Genomic DNA, 17,572 nt, shown 5'->3' with positions numbered 1-17,572 from the left:
ACTGAGGGGGAAAACGCTGTGGCCTAAAAAGTGTGGGGGACAAAAGTTCCGGGGCCTCCCGTGGAACTGCTGCTCTACTGTATTATGTGGTCTTCGGTCCTGCGTCTGGAGCGTGTGAGTGTGGAGTGTACGTGTGTGCGCCTGTCTTTGCGTCCCCCCCAGGCCTGAGTTTGTGATGATGAGTGGAAGACGTGTGGAGAACAACTGGTGTGGAGCAACTGTAGGCTGGCATTTAAACCCCTCTGCCTGCTGCAGGATCACAGGGTTAAATTTAGCACGAGCCCCCAGAAACCTGACACGACGTTTAGCTGTTGCTGCACATCTACACTTCACATCTTTGTTGGGCCCTGCTCTCTAGGGCTTTAAGGCCCCTAGTGTGTGTGTGTGTGTTGTGTGCGTGCGTGTCCTTGTGCGAGTCTGGGGCGCTCGTGTGTCTTAAGAGGCCAGGATATGATCAAGTTGCCGTGGAAATGGGAGAGATAAACTCGGATCAAAGATGTCCGTCTTAATGAGCTAATCCCAAACCCGCGTCTCCCTCCATGACACCATACATGAAGTCCCCGGCCATGGTGATGGAGGAGGGGGACATTTTAGAGACAGCTGTCACTTCTACTAGGAGCCAATGATATGCAATGACAAGTTCCTTCTAGTTTAGAAGGAAACAAGGCCAGAGATATGTGTTTACTCAAGACTAGGTCACAGATAAACACTTGTTGTCTGTTGTGACTTAAGGTTCAGGGTGATCAACTAGGTCCATATGTAAAAGCTTAGGTGACATAAAGCTAATGCCATTGGTTTGGTCTTGTTTTTTTTTGTAAACACATTCATATCTACTGACTTTCCTCCTAAAATGATTGCACAGTGTGATGCAAGTTCCCTTGTGAGCTAAACTGGACTCAAGACTCACAGACAGGCCTGTGAGGGAATGGACAGTAAGTCAAGAACCAAGTTCACACTGGCTCCCGTTACACTCAGAAATCAAGGGAGAATAATGAGACGACCAGAGGTATGGCCTTGATTGTCCTGACCTCTTCCAGTCAGTGGTAGGGTTAGCCTAGCCGCTGGGTGTTAATCCTTCCAGGACATGTTTCACCTCGTAGCTCACCGACTAATTCAGACTGGCTTCCGCTAGCATGGACAAACAGCCAAAAGACACACTTCCGTCAGCAGAGAAGTGGGCTGGAATTACAAGCATTGTGTAAGATGTGTAACATACTTGAGTATCTTATATCTCTACTATAGGTTTAGCATAGCCTAATTCACATACACAGGAAATATTTTCTAGAGACTGCAACAGATTGCTCTATGTTGTGGCCACACTGTATGTAGAGGGATACTGGTGTATGCGGTTGTCTCTCACTGCTACTGACAGTAAGGTCAAGTCTGGGACATCAGTCACAACACATGTTCTCCTTTCTCTTTCTCTAAATGTATTTACTGAGTCTGTTCTCACAGAAAAAATATGCTTAAAAGAAAAACTATTCTCGTACTAAACAAAACCTTTCAAATATGGGGGTGAATTTTTTAATCAGGCCTAGTTGATTGTGGAATCCATCCAAAACCGACAAAAGGTAGTCATTATACAATTAATTATCATTACATAAATGAATAGGCCTAGGCCTACTGTAAAATGGGATCATACCAATGTTCCTCGGGTCCTATGTTCGCCGCTTTGTATGTGACTGGGAAACATAGAACTCTTATTTTAAAAAAGGGTCCTATGTTCCCCAGTCTGTTATTTGTTCCACCATAAGTGTCGAATTCCACGGCAAAGAGACCTGTGTAGGCCTACAGGCCTAACCCTACCCTGTAATCTACCGTAAAAAAATCTAAATATTATTAGGACCCGTTAAGGAATTGCAGGAACATAGAACCCTTTTTCAGAAAACGGGTCCTATGTTCCCCGGTATTGCGACCGGGGAACAAAGGGGAAAAGCAGGGAACACAAGACCCAGGGAACATAGGGATGACCCCTGTAAAATAGTGCCTGATTTATTCATCTTGTCAATTTATCATTCAATAGCTAATTTTCTACACCTTATCATCCTAACACATGCCTTGAGAGGACTGTGTGGCTAAGTTTACCTAAAAACTCTAACCTAAGAACACACTGAGCACAGGCCTTTACAGCTAGCTACCTTGATATGGCTCTCCTCATAGAAAACAGTAGGCCTAGCAATGTGGACAGTATCAGTGGAGATATTGCATGCTGCTAGTTTAACTAAAGTCTTGTTACAGTAGTTAAGACATTTTAATTGCAAAGCTTACGCTAACAAAGCTTTTTGGCTGAAGCAGTATCATTTGAAATTTAACTGTGAACGTAGAAAAACATTAAGCACATTGGCATTGGTAAATTGTTTTTGACATGTTTTTTCTTTTTTTCTTGATTAGACAGGTTACGCACCTGTGGCATCTCGTAAATCAGAGCTGCCTATACGTCCCAGTTTCTGGTTGCCATTTAATAATGAGTGTAGGCCTGTAGCAAAGTGACAATGCCTTTTTCCATCTATATTTGTCTCGCATGAAGTACTGTACTATTTTCTGTTATATACTGGCAGCACATTGTTTTGAAGGAGCATATTAATAAGTGTGTCATGACCGACGTTGACATATCATGTTAGAAAAGGCATAGGTGTAATGAATGACGCTAATAAACGGGTGCATTTTATTCAAGTTTGTCAGTTTTAGGTTTATGGTAGCCTATAGTGTTCAATGCTGGCACACCTAAATAGAACAGAGCTGTACTCATTGCAATCAGTGACACCTGTGCTTTTTCCTGCTATTAAAAATTTGAATGAATGACACACAATTGCTAATAAGCCAGACAAATGGACTGTATGTTGTCAGTTACAAGTGAGTAGTTAATTAGGGGTAATAGGCTATAAGCAAAAAAGAAAAGTCACTCTATTTCTCAATTCCCTTTTAACAATTTTTTCCTGTAGTCATATTGACTTATTTTAGGGTCAACAATCACATTACAATCATGTTTAGACTTGCTTAACTTAAAATGAAATGACTTGTTGAAACAGAGAGAGCGAGGATGTCCAGCTCTGGGACTGGTCTGGCAGGACTGACTGGTGGATTGTGGTGTAGTCCTGGGTATGGGGCTGGGGTTTGGGGTTTGGGGTTTGGGTTTGGGGTAGAGGCAGAGTGCAAGTGCAGAGTCCAGGCTTGGCGAAGGGCTGCGGTGGGCTGTCAGGTTAGTCTGTGATGGATGGTCACTGATGGTGGAGCGAGTACAAAGAGGCCTGTGTTGCTCTCAGGGGTACAGCGGCGAGGGGGGCTGCAGTGTGTCAGAGTCACTCATAACGCTCTGTCATCTTAACCCATTGTCAGCAGAACGGGCGAACTTGTGTGTGTGTGTGTGTGTGTGTGTGTGTGTGTAGTAGTAGTAGTTTTAGGCACACACTTGTGTTACTCGAGGGACAAGTCCCCTCTCAGCATTTTGAAGTGAACACTTGAGATGCAGTAAACAAGAGGAGATCGGGTGTGTTCTTTTCCTGTTTGAAGATGCTGTGTACATGTATCTTCCATCCACAATTCAGTCAGATCAAGCCCAGTGGCAAACCCCACAAACAAAATACAGACCGGAGAAAATATTCACTGAGATGAAATTTGGACTAAAAGGAGATACATCTTTTGATATGTTTGAGCCACATGTAAGAGAAAAAAAAATGGAAAGGGAAAGGGAAAAAAAGTCAATTTTGTATGTGTGTATGTATGGGTCTCCATGTGTATATGTTTACGCGTGTGTGCTTGCATTTTCGTGTGTGTGTGCGTGAGTGTGTGTGTGTGTGTGTGTGTGTGTGTGTGTGTGTGTGTGTGTGTGTGTGTGTGTGTGTGTGTGTGTAGCAGGGATTGCCCTGTCACTGGCAACACTGTTCAACTTCTCCTCAGTGACAAGCAGCAGCACATTGTGGGACAGCTGAGCAGGGGGGTCGGGTGGGGGGACGGGGAAGGATCAGTCCTGCTCACCCCAGGTTAGCCTCAAGATCATCATTGACCTGTATAACTGTCATATGAGCACTGTCGGGAAATCTCCGATATGTAAGAGGAGAATAACATAATAGCAGTGGAGGCCTGTTGATTAAGGGTGGATAAAGAAGGACCTCTATCCAGAAGGATACAATGAATGTAATGTACAATATGCACAAAAAGTAGATTTCAATCAATGATGTAAGTGTTTATGCTTTGTTTTACAGGCCCCCTATTTTCTTCATGATTTTCAACCTATAAGAAGAACCCTTGAAAATACTTTTTAATTTGGTACAATGTATGGGCATAACATTATATGTTAATGATAATGTGCTAAGACTGTCACTTGAGTTGGGTTTGTGTTGTTGAGTTCAGTGTTCAAAGCTCAAATCTTGATTGCCGGAAAAGCTGAGAGAGATTTATTTGAACCCAAGTCAATTCTAACTTTAACGTATGTGTTAACTTAAAATTGTATATTTGCCAAATTGCAAGACACATTTTACATGTTTCTGTGTTCGGCTGCGCTATCTTGCTTGCACTAAAAAAGCCTTTAAAAAGCCTTTAGGTTAGGTAGCAATTATTTGAGAATTGTTCATAGGAATTGCATTGATTTAACACTCTCTCAATCGTCTCTTAGATGAATACCAAAACACATAATCCTTCTCGGATTCCTTCACAATTAATTGTTAAATCTATAACAGTTATTTTTCAAATTATACTGAAACTATGACACCTTTTGTGTTACCCCATTATTAATACAATAGGCAGGCTACCTTTAGATGGGGTTATTTTCCACTACATCCTCCATGTGTTTGTAGCAGCAGCAGCAAGAAGAAGAAGAAGATGGGACAGATATTATAAAGAATGTACAGTTAAGGGAAAATAGGATGTGAAAAGTGTCTTACTTCTGGGTTGAGTGTTTCTGTATTAATCTTGGTAAGCATCTGAGGTCTGGACTCATGTAACAATGTAATGGACTGCTTAAGTGCCTTTTGGAACATTGTCACCATAGTGACAGCAACAGATGCCAAAGTGTTTCCTTACTGTCGCCATGATAACTGCGCGTCCATTAATGAACCCTTTTGATATCAGGTTTTCACACTGCACTATGCAGAGCTCCTTTCTTTCACATTACGGTGGTTGTGGTTGGTTTTCATAGTGAATCAACAACATTAAGGTCTGAAGATGACAAAGCCGTGCACACTCCTCCCAGATGATCATCAATACAACATAATGACAGTAAATCATTCTCCCATACCGCTCTGAATCAGATGACTGTCTCCGCAGTCAGAGCTGATTACTGTTCTACTACACCCCACTGTTTCTGTTTAGTAATGGACCTTACATAAGTGCAGCACCATTTGAATGATGTCTAAAGGATGATCATGTGACACTACTATGGCCGGCTAATCACCGGGAGAATACTCCCATTCATTCAGAATGAAGTGCCCCCACCTGTGTTTTCACAGGGCTCTGGAGGCCTGGAGAAAGCTTTCGAAGTCAGGGGTGAAACAGTAGTTCTGTGGCCCGGGCCACGCTGCTGCTCACTGGAGCTTTTATCGCAGAGTAATCCCCTACAACAAACAGAATGGCCGGCATGCGCATACGCAGCTGTCGCAGTCTTAGTGCAAGTGGTGTCATGTTAAATCACAGGAATGGACTGAGCCCCTGAGCCATCCGCTGCCCTTCCCTCCCTTGGCATCCCCACTCACTGCGAGTCTCCAGCACACATGGACAAACAACCATACATACTCATACCCACATACATAACCCACTTCCCACTAACATACTCCACAGCACATGGTAGCCCTGAAGGTATTCACTGTAAATAACCTGGGCCTACAAACAACCAGATTATTGACATTACTTATATTCCTGTAATGCCACAAGTTGGATGATAACTCAAAATAGGCATCGCAGGCCAGAAAACAAAGCGGGCCTCCATATTTTTCGTGCCAGTTCTACTTAACTTCATCAGGTAGGTCTCTGACAGGCCCTTACACAATCTATAGCCACTTGATTAGAAGGCAATTTACACCTTGACATTGGCCATGTGTAGACGACAACATGAGGGCGGTGAAGGCTATGTGGAAACTATGCCCTGATCCCAGTCAGCCCAGCTTTTCAGTCGCCTAACATCTTCCATATCTGGCCTCCTGCTGTAGGTACAAAGAGAGACTAGCTCTATTACGTTTCTCCTCTAATGTAATATTAATGTTTCACATTGTTGTCAATACCTTTTTGTTTTTTTTTGCAACATTTTTACTTTAATTTTGGAAAATTCTTTGTCTTAATGACTTTTTCTATATTCCCGTCTTTGTTTTTCCATGCCTCCAGTGACCTTCTCCCATGTCACCAGCGGGACAAATTTAGCAGCCTGGTTTCTGGAGAGACCAAATAGTCGGACACAACAGAGGGAAAGTGTGTGTGTGTGTGTGTGTGTGTGTGTGTGTGTGTGTGTGTGTGTGTGTGTGTGTGTGTGTGTATGTGTGTGTGTGTGTGTGTGTGTATGTGGAAAGAAAGGTCCCAGCCACACAGATACAGTTACAAATATCCAGACACACAACCAGAAGAAAGCAAAGGAGGGTAAACAAGCTAAGGCTCGCCATCCTGGAGGTATGCAGACGAAGGACACTAGAGGAGACTGCCACAGAAGTAATATGTAGCATACATGTACTGTATATAGGGGGTGGTTATAAAGCTTAAAATAAATTAAGATCAGTATGAGCAATAAAATGATAAAATGGTCAAAGATATACCTTAATGTACAATTTACAAATTTTGAGTGGTGAAATGTATTTTTTAGAATACATTCTTCATCAATATGTGCCAGACATGGCTTGGTTTGGTTTAAAGTAGCACACAGACTCCATCTTTCTAAAGCCCGAATCTCAAAAAATAGCTCCAAACCTCTTAACAGACGTTTTTGGTATTCAGTGCGATGGTAATAATCTTCCTAGAGCACAATCAAACTGCATTGCCTTCGTCACTCTTATTGAAAGCAGACCTATTGGAAGCAGGCTACTAACTTTAAACACTGGATCAGGGACACACTACAATTTGTGAAGCTTGAAAATATTTGCTCTATGGGGTCCTAAGGATAACTGTGTCAGTGTTTGGCAACCTTTCATACACATCTGCTTGACCAGCTGTGAGGTTGTACTAGATTTTATTATTCACTTTTTGCCATAGATCCTACTAACTCCAAAGTGGGCACACAGCATTTATGTTTGTCTGTTTGTCTATGGTTGAACAAGTTTACCTTTGTATGTGTTGTGTTTTTCTATATTGTGAAAAATCAATAAACAAAGTGGTTCAAATAAAACGGTCAAAAGTATGGCAGCAATGTCCAACACAGTTTCCATTATAACTATTTTTCCTCTAGGAAGTATTTCATACGCCACAGGGTATAAAAGGGAGAATGTGTTAGGTTATTCTGGGATGTTGGGGATGGAGGTACCGTCGCCAGGGAAACATGCATATCCCCAACCACTCCCTGGGCCATACCATTCTGGAGCTGCCAAGCTCTGGGTGCCATGTCACCAGGGGAGTTATGCTGAACATGAACAAAGCAGTATGCCATCTTTGTATGTGATGCAGAGTGAGGGAAAGCAATGCAGTAAGGCTGAGAGTTTTCTTGTACTGTATTTTAACTCTCATGGAGGTCAGCAACACCAATCTACTTACATTTGTAGGTGTAATATTCAGCGCATCACTTTAACTTTACGCACCGTGCATCTAATTGGACAATGTCATACTGCTTTGACTGTGATCTGGTTGCTTCCTCTACTATTGACCTTTGATAACTCAAAAATATGCCTTGTGGAAAGTACATTGAATAAGGCTTCTGCTTCAAAAGAAGTTTAGAAATGATTTGCTTTGATGAACCATTGTGTGGTTTCAGATGGTGGAGAAGCTCATAGGGGGATTTCCACCCTCAGGGAATATTTCCGCGTGAGTAACCGTTATCTAAATAACACCCTGCAGTAATACAGCGGATGTATTGAGCTACATGTTTAGAGTGCAGCAGTGTTACAGCAACATTTACTAGAGGGTAGGGTGTCCGTCCCACTTCTGGGCAAGAGGACAAAAATAAGGCAGACACAAGGAAGCAGAAGAGTGAGTAAGCAGAGGAGAGTTGCAGGTGCTGGAGCCCAGTCAAGGAGAGGAGACATGACAGCTGGCCTGTCATACAATGACTTATTCTTCAGCCAAAACACACCACACACACACACACACCCCTCTCTTCACCAGAGAGTACTGTACATCAAATATGTCACTGGTCAGCATGTTAAATAAGTCATTCAATAAACTCCAAACACTTCATTGTTTTACAAAACAACTTATTTTATTCTAGGACAAGTAAAAAAAAAAAAAAAAAAAACTATATAACCTGTACCATGTTTGAGTACATTATAGTCGTAATGTCAATAATTGCAACAAGTCATATTGAACCAGCAACAATAGAATAATATGTATTATGCCATTTACATGAGGTCTGTAGCTAGAGGAAGTTAGTTTCTCTAGTTGAACAATAGCGATAAATACAATAGGCTACATTAATCTTATATAGCATTTATATCGCTAATATAGCTCTGACACCAGCTCAGTACTGGCTCTAGTCACGATGGGAGGCATGCTCTATATATGCATTACATGTTATTAGTGGTACTGTACAGCTTCTGCGTACAATACTGATACTGCTCTCCCCCTGCTGGCAGAAAGATTAAGCACAAGTAAAGCCCATCAAAGATATTCCCTCTACACTAAGCAGAGCCAATAGTTAAATGCTTACTGTCACTTGATATCTTACACATAGTATACTATACTGTATTTGTTGACACCTCACAGACTCGCTGAAAGTATATATATATATAAGTGTTGCAGCTTTACAATCTTCAAATCATTCTTACCATCAAAATAAAATCTATAATTTACAAATTAAAAGTTCAGTCATTACCTGGCAGTGTAACGCGTCAATCAACACCCATCATAAACAAGTACTATGCAGATATTTTCACAGAGGGTACAATGGTTACTCTGCCTGCTTCATTTAAGACTCTCTGTACATCTTTCATAAAATGTCTGACTTTTTCTGCTTCATTGGAGGTGGTCATCTCTAAACGATTTGAAACAGATTCATAAATAAATGAAATAAAAAATATACAGAAACTGTTCATAAGTTTAGGAAGGGGCCTTTCTGATAACAATGTCAACATCCGCTCAACTATTATATGACAATAACTTACTGCACACAAAACGTTCGTCAGAGGCATGGCAATTATATTGGCTAGATATTAATGTGATTACTGCCCCGAGAGAAAATGACAGTAAATACTTCAGCAGTGCATTCCAAAAGCATGTTAAATTCAATTCTACATTTTAAAACACTATGTTGAGAGAAACATGACAGAAGCCAAGCCACCAAATGTGTATTTTACATTACATTGATTTAGGCGGAAGGAACATATTGATATACAAACATCACAGGAGGAAACGATTATGGAGCTGCAGCAGTTGACAAAAACAAACAAACAAACAAACAGGGTATTAAGGCTCACGTTCTTCCTTCAATGTTGTCTTCGTAACTTAAATCTCAGAGCCGCAGTACTTAAAATCATAGAAAAAAAGGGTATAAAAATAAGGTCTAGAGGATGCTGAAACAATTATTGTTGTAAGTACATACCTGCACTGATTTATCCATATGTGTTTAAAAAGATGACTGAAGTGAATCTAGGAAGAAAGAAACACACTAACAGAATTAAGGCGAGCAATACTAGTTTTTAAATGGCACCATTTAAACAAATGCAATACGGCAATGCTTTTTTAACATGAACAAGCCTTGGTTAAATCAAATAATAGCTCAGATAACCACTCTTATGTGATCATCTAATAAATAAATAAATAAAACTTCTGCCTTTGTAAGTCCCTTATTTAATTGAGGCACCAAAACAAACATTTGTTAAGTAAATCTTGTGTTCCATCTATACTTTGACAGCAGTGTGATGCAAAATGAACCATGCACCAAAAAGCAAGCTTCACCAAGTGCTATACTTTGTGTGTATCCGTGTAGGTTCTGATGGTAAGGTGCACTTGTTGTGTGTGTGTATGTCTACGAGCAGAGAGTGTGTGTACCAGAGTGCATGCAGCTGTATGGTCAAAGGCTTTTGAAACTGTGTTGTCATTTCTTTGTTTCTTTAGGTCCCTAGGGCCTGACAAATGTGTGTCTGTGCTTTTTAGATGAAGAATATCTTAATAACTTTTTGAATGATTTTCCCACATCCCGGACAAGGAGCCTGGAACTTGTGTAGCCTCCTGGCACATGGGAAACAGGTTAGCAGGTGAGCAGTATGTCCGTGTATTATATTTCCATTGCGTGGTCGCACTCGGCACAGCTTGCATGGCTCCGACAGTTCCTCAGGCCTAACTTCCTCCACCTCCATGCCCAGACTTTCCTGACTCTCGCCTCCTGAGAGCGGCTCATTCTTGAGGAAGCTGGCGGGCCATGGCCCCTTGCCTTTCCCTGATAACATAGTGGGCAGCGGCCGGTCAGCTGTGACTAGGGAGGGCAGGATGACTGGGTCAGACAGCGCCCTGCTGCAGTCAGGGACATCAATGCCTGTGTCGCTGTCATCGTCCTCGTCATGGGTGGTGAGAGAGCTGCATGCTGGGATGTCTGGAACTGAGAGGGAATGGGCCAGTCGGGGGACGTCTTTGTACCAGTTCTTACGTAGAGCCCAGCAGCGGACACAGTACTTCTGGAAAGGTGAGTTATACTTCTTGCACTCTGTGCACTGCCACGCATCCTGAAGAACAAGGCAGATACAAAGTCACACAGCTGCAGTTTTTATGGTTTTAATCTTCAGCAGGGTTCTTGAAGGTTCCAAACTGAAGAGACTAAGGGTGTGCACGTGTACACGTGTAACCGTTTAGTAAATCATAACCGTTTAGGAAAAATCAATAAACGAAAACCGTTTTTAATTTTTTTTTTTTTCAAATTTTAAATTTTCCCTTTTTCAAAGTTTTTAAAAATGTTCTGGAGACAAGCATTTATTGATTTTACATCACTAATAAACTAATTGGGGATGATAAAAGCTAGTCTGCCTAATCGGTCTGTCCCTCGGCGAGTGTGTGAGTGTGTGTATCGGCGCACACACACACGCGGGGAGCGCCGTGCTGGGGCTCGACTCACAGCCACGGACGAGTGATGAAAGATAACCTAAATATTAAAGTTACTCGGTTGTCGTGAACTACGCTTGTAAGTAGCCCGAACTTTATAACACCTGTTCAACCTGCATAAACGTGGACATGTAGAAATTTGTGCGAGAGGCTATATTAATCAGGAAATTAATGAAGGGCGATAATGACGGCGCACATGACAGGCGAACTTGTGTGTGTGTGTGTGTGTGTGTGTGTGTGTGTGTGTGCGTGTGTGTGTGTGCGTGTGTGCCATGGACCTATTATAAGAGGTGTGTAAACGAGCGTAGTTCATGTCAACTGTGTGTTTACAGGCGAACGAACGCGTATGTGTGTGTGTATGCGTGCGCCTTCAAGACGGCGGGCGCACAAGGACAATGACGTCACGGTTAACCGTGTACACGAAAAAAAATCGTGTACACGGTTAGACATTTTTGTAAACATTCACACCCCTAGAAGAGACTATTTAATATATTTTTAAAACCTAAAACTACAACATTCAGAGAGAAGATGAATAAGAGATGATAGAAACCTGTGTGGAGATCTCTGTATCAGTGTCGTCACTCAGACACTGCGAGTCTTCATCTGGCTCCTCCTGCATCTGGGTAAACATACAAGACAATCCATCAAACATCTCACAACATGATCCTCGCTCTCTGCGCTGCAAGTACATGTATTTGACATATGAAAGAAAATCCAAAATCATGATATTGGTTGGTATAAGCCAGACTGGAACAAATAAAAAAAAACAAAGCCCTACACAAACTCCTACCTCTCGATCGGCTTTCTCCTCCTTCCCTCCTCCATCATCATCCTCTGGTAAAGCCTCCCCGTCTCCTGCGCTGCCTTCCTCTAGTGCAGCCTCTTTCATCTCCACGCTCACCTGTTCACTCTCTCCCTCCGTCAGGAACCACAGGTCGTCTGTGGTGTCCGACACGATGGCAGTGTCCTCCCCCTGTGCAGGAGACAGCTGACACATCAGTCAGACCACCACTGTTACAATCCAAGTTATGCCATTTGATAACAAGAAGTTCAGCCTGTTATTCTGTGGTTTAGGCTTTAAATATCGCCACTGAAAAAGGTGGAGTCAGAGATTCTGGAGAACGCTTGTTGTCATCATAAATTATTATTATTGTATGTACTGTGTGTGCACTGACAGAAAGAAAAAAACACAGCCTAGGCTCTATAAACAGGTGTGTAAAAATAGGGGATGTAAACAAAGGGGGCCCACCGTAGCTAGCAACATGCCCATTTACAGAGCCTGTGCCGTCTATTAACACTGGATATTTTTTCAGCGCACACAGTACGGATAGGTTGCGAATCGTGAGGGGATATTCACTTATTTTGACAAAGTGATTTTGACATCAAGCATTTTTCAGAATGGCTGACCCTGAACCAGCAACCATTGAGGTTATTGGATGAACTTTCTAACAACACATGGGGATTCTTACTTGGTTTGTGTGAATATCAGTGGAGCCATTGCTCCTGCGGCTGTAGTTACTACGGAGATTACCCAGAAACCACCAGGGCAGGCCAGAGAGGTCCCACTCGTCCAGAGTTACATCCAGCTTGGGCCGTTTGCAGGCTGACCGTGGCAAGCCTTCAAGGGAGTCTGGAGAGGATTTGGACTGTTAAAACCAGCATCTTGAGTGGACCTTTTCCTGTGCATATAACAGACTGTTTGCCTACCATCATCTGGCTCTCGAGGTCTTCTCTGGGAGGGGGTCTGCAGCAGGAGAGGCCCATCACTGCCAGCCTCCAGCCGTGCTTTGACCACACCTCCACACATCTACACAGGAAGGAAGGACAGACAATTAGAACACAGAGCCGTAACTGGGCACTTGGAGGTCTCGCAGCTCCTTTTCAAGATGGTCTTTGGGTTTTGGGGTGGTGGTACAGGGAACAAGGGGCTGGGCAATTAGGGTAGGGACCATTGGGGAAGGAGGTCAAAACAAATTCAGGGGCACATTATAAGGGCACCAAAACGGTGTGGGGGGGGGGGGGTTGATATATAAAAATAATAATGTGAAAGAAAGGTGAGATAGGAAAGTCACTGTTCTAATGAAGAGTGCCGAAACTAGTGAGTCAAAGTTTTAAAAATAAAACAAACTAAAAGAGGTTAAAATTGTCAGTATGTGAAAACAAAATGACCCAAGATAAATGCTCTTGTAAAGTGTATACCCATCTAAAAGTGTCATATGATAATGTTATCACATAAGAAAGAAAGTGGAAAGAAATTATAAAATTTTGCTTATTAATTAACCAAACCTTATGGATTAAATATGGGCATTTGATAAATATATTGCATCTTTGAGTGGATTTGCCATATGCAGCAATTGGAATTAAAAGTTATCCAGTGGTGGAATCAGGTACATGGGGAGTATGGGGGGGGGGAAGAAGAGTATAGGAAGACGGGGATGGGTGAGGAGGCTTGTGGCTGGATCAGGAGCTCCGATCCTCCAATTCGGAGCAGAGAAGAGAACTCTGAGACAGACAGAGAAGAGTGACTCTGCCCACCCCATCCATTGGGTGGTGCTGGTGGATCGCAAACGAGTGCTGATAAACACCACCAGACCAAACCAAGGATGGTGTACAGAGACGGTGCCACTCTGTACAAATGCACACCAACGGAGACAGCAGCCCTTACCTTACCCCCACTCCTCAATACACACAAGCAGACAGCACTGCAGCTTACTTCTCTTTTTTTTGCCTAGGTTATTTGGTGCAACACCAAGGCCTACTGGACTAAATCAATGCAATTACATCTTATGACAAAATGATATCGTCTTTTAGCAATTCTACACCGAAGTGTTGTGTGTAGTGAGGGGAGAAAGGTTGGGGGTCTCTGTTTCTCCATAGCACCATGTTTCGGCTTTACCTGACCACGGTCCTCCACTCCGCCCTCTACACACTCACGGCCCACAGAAAGATTCTCTGCAGCGTCTGCATTTCAGATAAAACACAGTAACAGAAAAAGGACAACCCCACCCTTTAATTAAGACACAATACACTCTCTCACTAAGGCCTTGTTGGAACATGGTGTTCTTCTGGTCCCCGCATCCCCAAAAGATGCACCAACTATCACAAGCACTCACAATGTATGCAGCAAGAAACATACTTTAGGGTATACTGAGGGAACATGATGGTAAGATAATTACCATATTCCCAGGGATCTTCTCTTCAATTTCAAGCCATCACATAGGTATAATATACCAACTACATTAAATGCATTCATACTTTGCTTGTTCCTTGATGATGCCCCCTGAAGGAAATATATATTTATATTATAATATATAATATAAAGCATTAACTGAATGAGTCACTCACCAGAAGAACCAAGAACTACTAAGTATTTCTTCAGCATTTCATACACCGGGCTGTAAAATGAAAAGATACCGATTAGGAATCATCTTTCTTATTTAAGATGGATATGTTTAGATGCATAGCTCAGCATTGCTGACCAGAGGCTCCATTTGTTGATGTGTGTGAATACCTTGGGTTTTTGACAGAGAAGCTTTCCACCTCTAGCAGCTCTCCCAAAGGGTCATCCTGGCAGTGGACTATGTGCTGCCTCTGTTTGTCATATAGTTGCTTGCCCATGATGTACTGTCCCAAATAGTGCATCACCTAGGCAGGAGACGATATGAAAATGTCATGTCACAATTATTAACCAAAGTGTCCAGAATAAATGCACAATATTATCCCCTTCCTGACACTCATCATACTATTCTGAAAAGAGAATATAGCAGATTGTAATGAGCCAGTAAAACAGGCTGCACACTGACACACATACTCGACAGCTCACCTCTTTGAGTGTGAAGATTTCTTCTTGAGCTCCGGCAAGACGCAGAATCTGCAGGAGAGGGGCTTTTGGTTGTACCTGGGGGAAAATATAAAACAGTCCCACCGTTTACAATCAAATATGAATAAGGTATGTAATGTGGATAAGTGTACAGGAAAGAAACTGTCAATTATAATTTTCAATCTGACCTGATGTCCCTCTCCAGGTAGTGTCCTGCATGACGAGCTGGATGGCAGAGGCTGGGCTGATAGAGAGCTCATATTAAACGAACCGAGTCTGAAATGCAAAATTATAAAAATATGGAGGATAAAACAACCTTCAAAACCGTCACACAACGCTCGTGGTCTTGATAAATATACGTTGCGCGCGACACCAAAGACCACGAGGCTAAAACAACTGCCAAGTTATTGTTAGCTTGAATTAATTCATACAGTTCATTTTTATAGCAACGCCCATGAACTAATGCAAAAAAGGTTACGTAGTAGGCCTAATTTATTTGAAGCTAAAATACTGCACCAAAAATAAAGCTCTCACGCAGTGCTTGGATGGAGTCGTTAAACCACTCCGTCATTACTTTATCTTATGCGACAGTTGTTTAAAAAATGACGAGGCCTAAACTCCCGAAAAGCCGAGCTAGCGTAACGCTGGATAAACGGATATTGTGTTGGTGCAAACAAAGCACAGGTGCAACCATAACCAGCTGCTGGCATATGACCTGGCTCGTGCAGTTAACTTTGGCAGGTGACGCTATCGTTACCAGCCATACAAGCAAACGTGTTGGTTAGCTCACGTATTGACAGAGCTAGGGTTAGCTGGCTAGCTATTTCCTGAACAATACTTTGGTTGAAAATAATCTCACCGTGATACGTTGACATTACTTCCCAGCTGCTACATTGTTCCACGCGCAATGTTGCGTTAACATACTGCCAACATATTGTAAATATATGTTTATATAACTAACAATTGTTTGTTTTTTAACACTATCCTACTCTAACAGGTATGCTGTAAATTGAAATACAGGTTGCGTTCCGAATCGCATACTCTTTCTTTTTTCTATTCTACATACTATATCCGACGATAAAAAGAATATAGTTAGGATGCAGTAGGCATACTATTGGGACATACTTTACTCTCTTATTTCATCATAACATTGCGCCTTGATCTTGCCTCTTACTTTTATATCCGTCGGGTCGCATCCCCGTTTGTTTTCATATGGAGGCTTCTTCGATGTTACGTCACTTCACGTGCGCACTGGATTGTGGGTCAGAATCGCCAAATAGGATGCACTTTTCAACACTAACAATCTGCCGCATGAAGTAGGACATCCGGGTACTTCTAACCATCCTAAATCTGGCAATAAGAATCGGGACATCCTAAATCTTTTTTCTACATACTATATAGTAGAAAGTATGCGATTCGGAACGCAACCACAGATTCAAATCGCTGAAGATGGCCACACACAACTTCCGGATGCACATGTACTTACTTCAAGAGTGTAGCGCCCCCTTCTGGTTGATACGCAGCACTGACGGTGGCATCATCAGTATACTATTGTCAGTATCCACTAGTTAAAACGATCCAATAAGTAAAATAGATTTATCACAACCTGTACACTTTTTAAAATGGCTCAGCACAGATCTATCAAGCATTGGTAAATGGGTTATTAACTATTATTAAAGCCAGTAGTTCTAACTTGTAACTTAGAAAGCCTTGATGAAGGATGCCTTAAACCTGCAGTGTGTAGAATTTTGGGTTTTATTTCCTAGCAGATTTTGTAGAAAGTAATTATAATATCCATAAGTACATTTAATTTAGTGCATAATAGCTTAAAAGAAACTTTTTAATTATTATTTTTTCCCTCAGAAAGGGTCTCATGTATGTCCATATTTCTGCATATTTTGGACCAAAGCCTAGTGCCGCCATCTTGAAAGTGTCATAGTTGGAATGTCATCAGGTGCATTGTTTAAAATTTAGAATTGTTCTTGTCCTTGAAGGCCACTGTAGCTTCTGTTATTATTCGAAAGGGTTGGGGTTACCCAGGGAGTGTTGCATTCTAGAACTTTGTAGAACTTTCTTGATGATGTCATATTACACACTGCACCTTTAAGTTGTAGGCCGCCCTAAATTAAAACATGGGGATTGTTTCATCATTGCTTGTTTATTACCTTCGTGTAATAAAACAAACAGTATATTGCATGCATTTTGCTATGAAATTTGTCCTTATTGCAAGACTTTGGATCAAGTATTATTCCATTTGTAGAAATTGTGTTATCACAAAACACAAACACAAATGAACTGATGTAGAGGAGATGAGTGAGTGTGTAACTTCATTCAAAAAATGCAAAACAACAAACAAACAGCTTCTCTACAGAATAGTTTATTTCAGAGACACTCATCTCTGATATTCTAGCAAACAGTCAAGAAAAAAAGATGGAATGAAGGTCACAAACTATGGCCCTAATACTTTACAACAAATTAGATGTACAAGGAGGCACAAAAGCAACTTTTTCACAGATCTGTAAATAGTGCAAAATAAATCATTGAATCCAGTAAATAGCTGGGTTTGTTCTTACTGACAGGTATGTAATATAAGGAAGC

The 17,572-nt window shown here is 41.8% G+C and overlaps 1 protein-coding gene across 3 annotated transcripts; it reads right to left on the bottom strand.

Annotated features, from left to right (window-relative positions):
• Positions 1-8,334: 8,334 nt before the first annotated feature.
• mdm4 (MDM4 regulator of p53) lies at positions 8,335-16,177 on the bottom strand. Of its 3 annotated transcripts, none has more exons than XM_080026281.1 (11): positions 16,149-16,177; positions 15,163-15,250; positions 14,978-15,052; positions 14,666-14,799; positions 14,500-14,549; positions 14,051-14,115; positions 12,862-12,961; positions 12,624-12,784; positions 11,945-12,142; positions 11,705-11,773; positions 8,335-10,781 (listed from the first exon to the last, which is right to left on the bottom strand). In XM_080026281.1, the coding sequence occupies exons 2-11, from the start codon at positions 15,232-15,234 to the stop codon at positions 10,212-10,214; spliced, it is 1,494 nt and encodes a 497-aa protein (XP_079882407.1). In that variant the 5' UTR covers positions 15,235-15,250; positions 16,149-16,177; the 3' UTR covers positions 8,335-10,211. The 3 variants fall into 3 exon arrangements, with proteins under 3 accessions (XP_079882407.1, XP_079882406.1, XP_079882408.1); XM_080026280.1 differs by lacking the exon at positions 16,149-16,177 and adding an exon at positions 15,834-16,004; XM_080026282.1 differs by lacking the exon at positions 16,149-16,177 and adding an exon at positions 15,834-16,004 and having other exon boundaries at positions 11,945-12,127.
• Between the last annotated feature and the right edge of the window lie 1,395 nt (positions 16,178-17,572).

This window comes from Ammodytes marinus (genome assembly GCF_949987685.1).
Source record: "Ammodytes marinus genome assembly, chromosome: 4".
Taxonomy (NCBI): Eukaryota; Metazoa; Chordata; class Actinopteri; order Uranoscopiformes; family Ammodytidae; genus Ammodytes; species Ammodytes marinus.
This window is presented reverse-complemented; position numbering and strand designations above follow the sequence as displayed.

Coding starts and splice junctions, on each gene's coding strand:
- mdm4 (XM_080026281.1), bottom strand. CDS start 15,234: ATGAGCTCTCTATCAGCCCAGCCTCTGCCATCCAGCTCGTCATGCAGG. Junction 14,800..14,977: donor AAATCTTCACACTCAAAGAG/GTGAGCTGTCGA, acceptor TCTCCTGCCTAG/GTGATGCACTATTTGGGACA. Junction 10,782..11,704: donor ATACAGAGATCTCCACACAG/GTTTCTATCATC, acceptor CTTGTTCTTCAG/GATGCGTGGCAGTGCACAGA.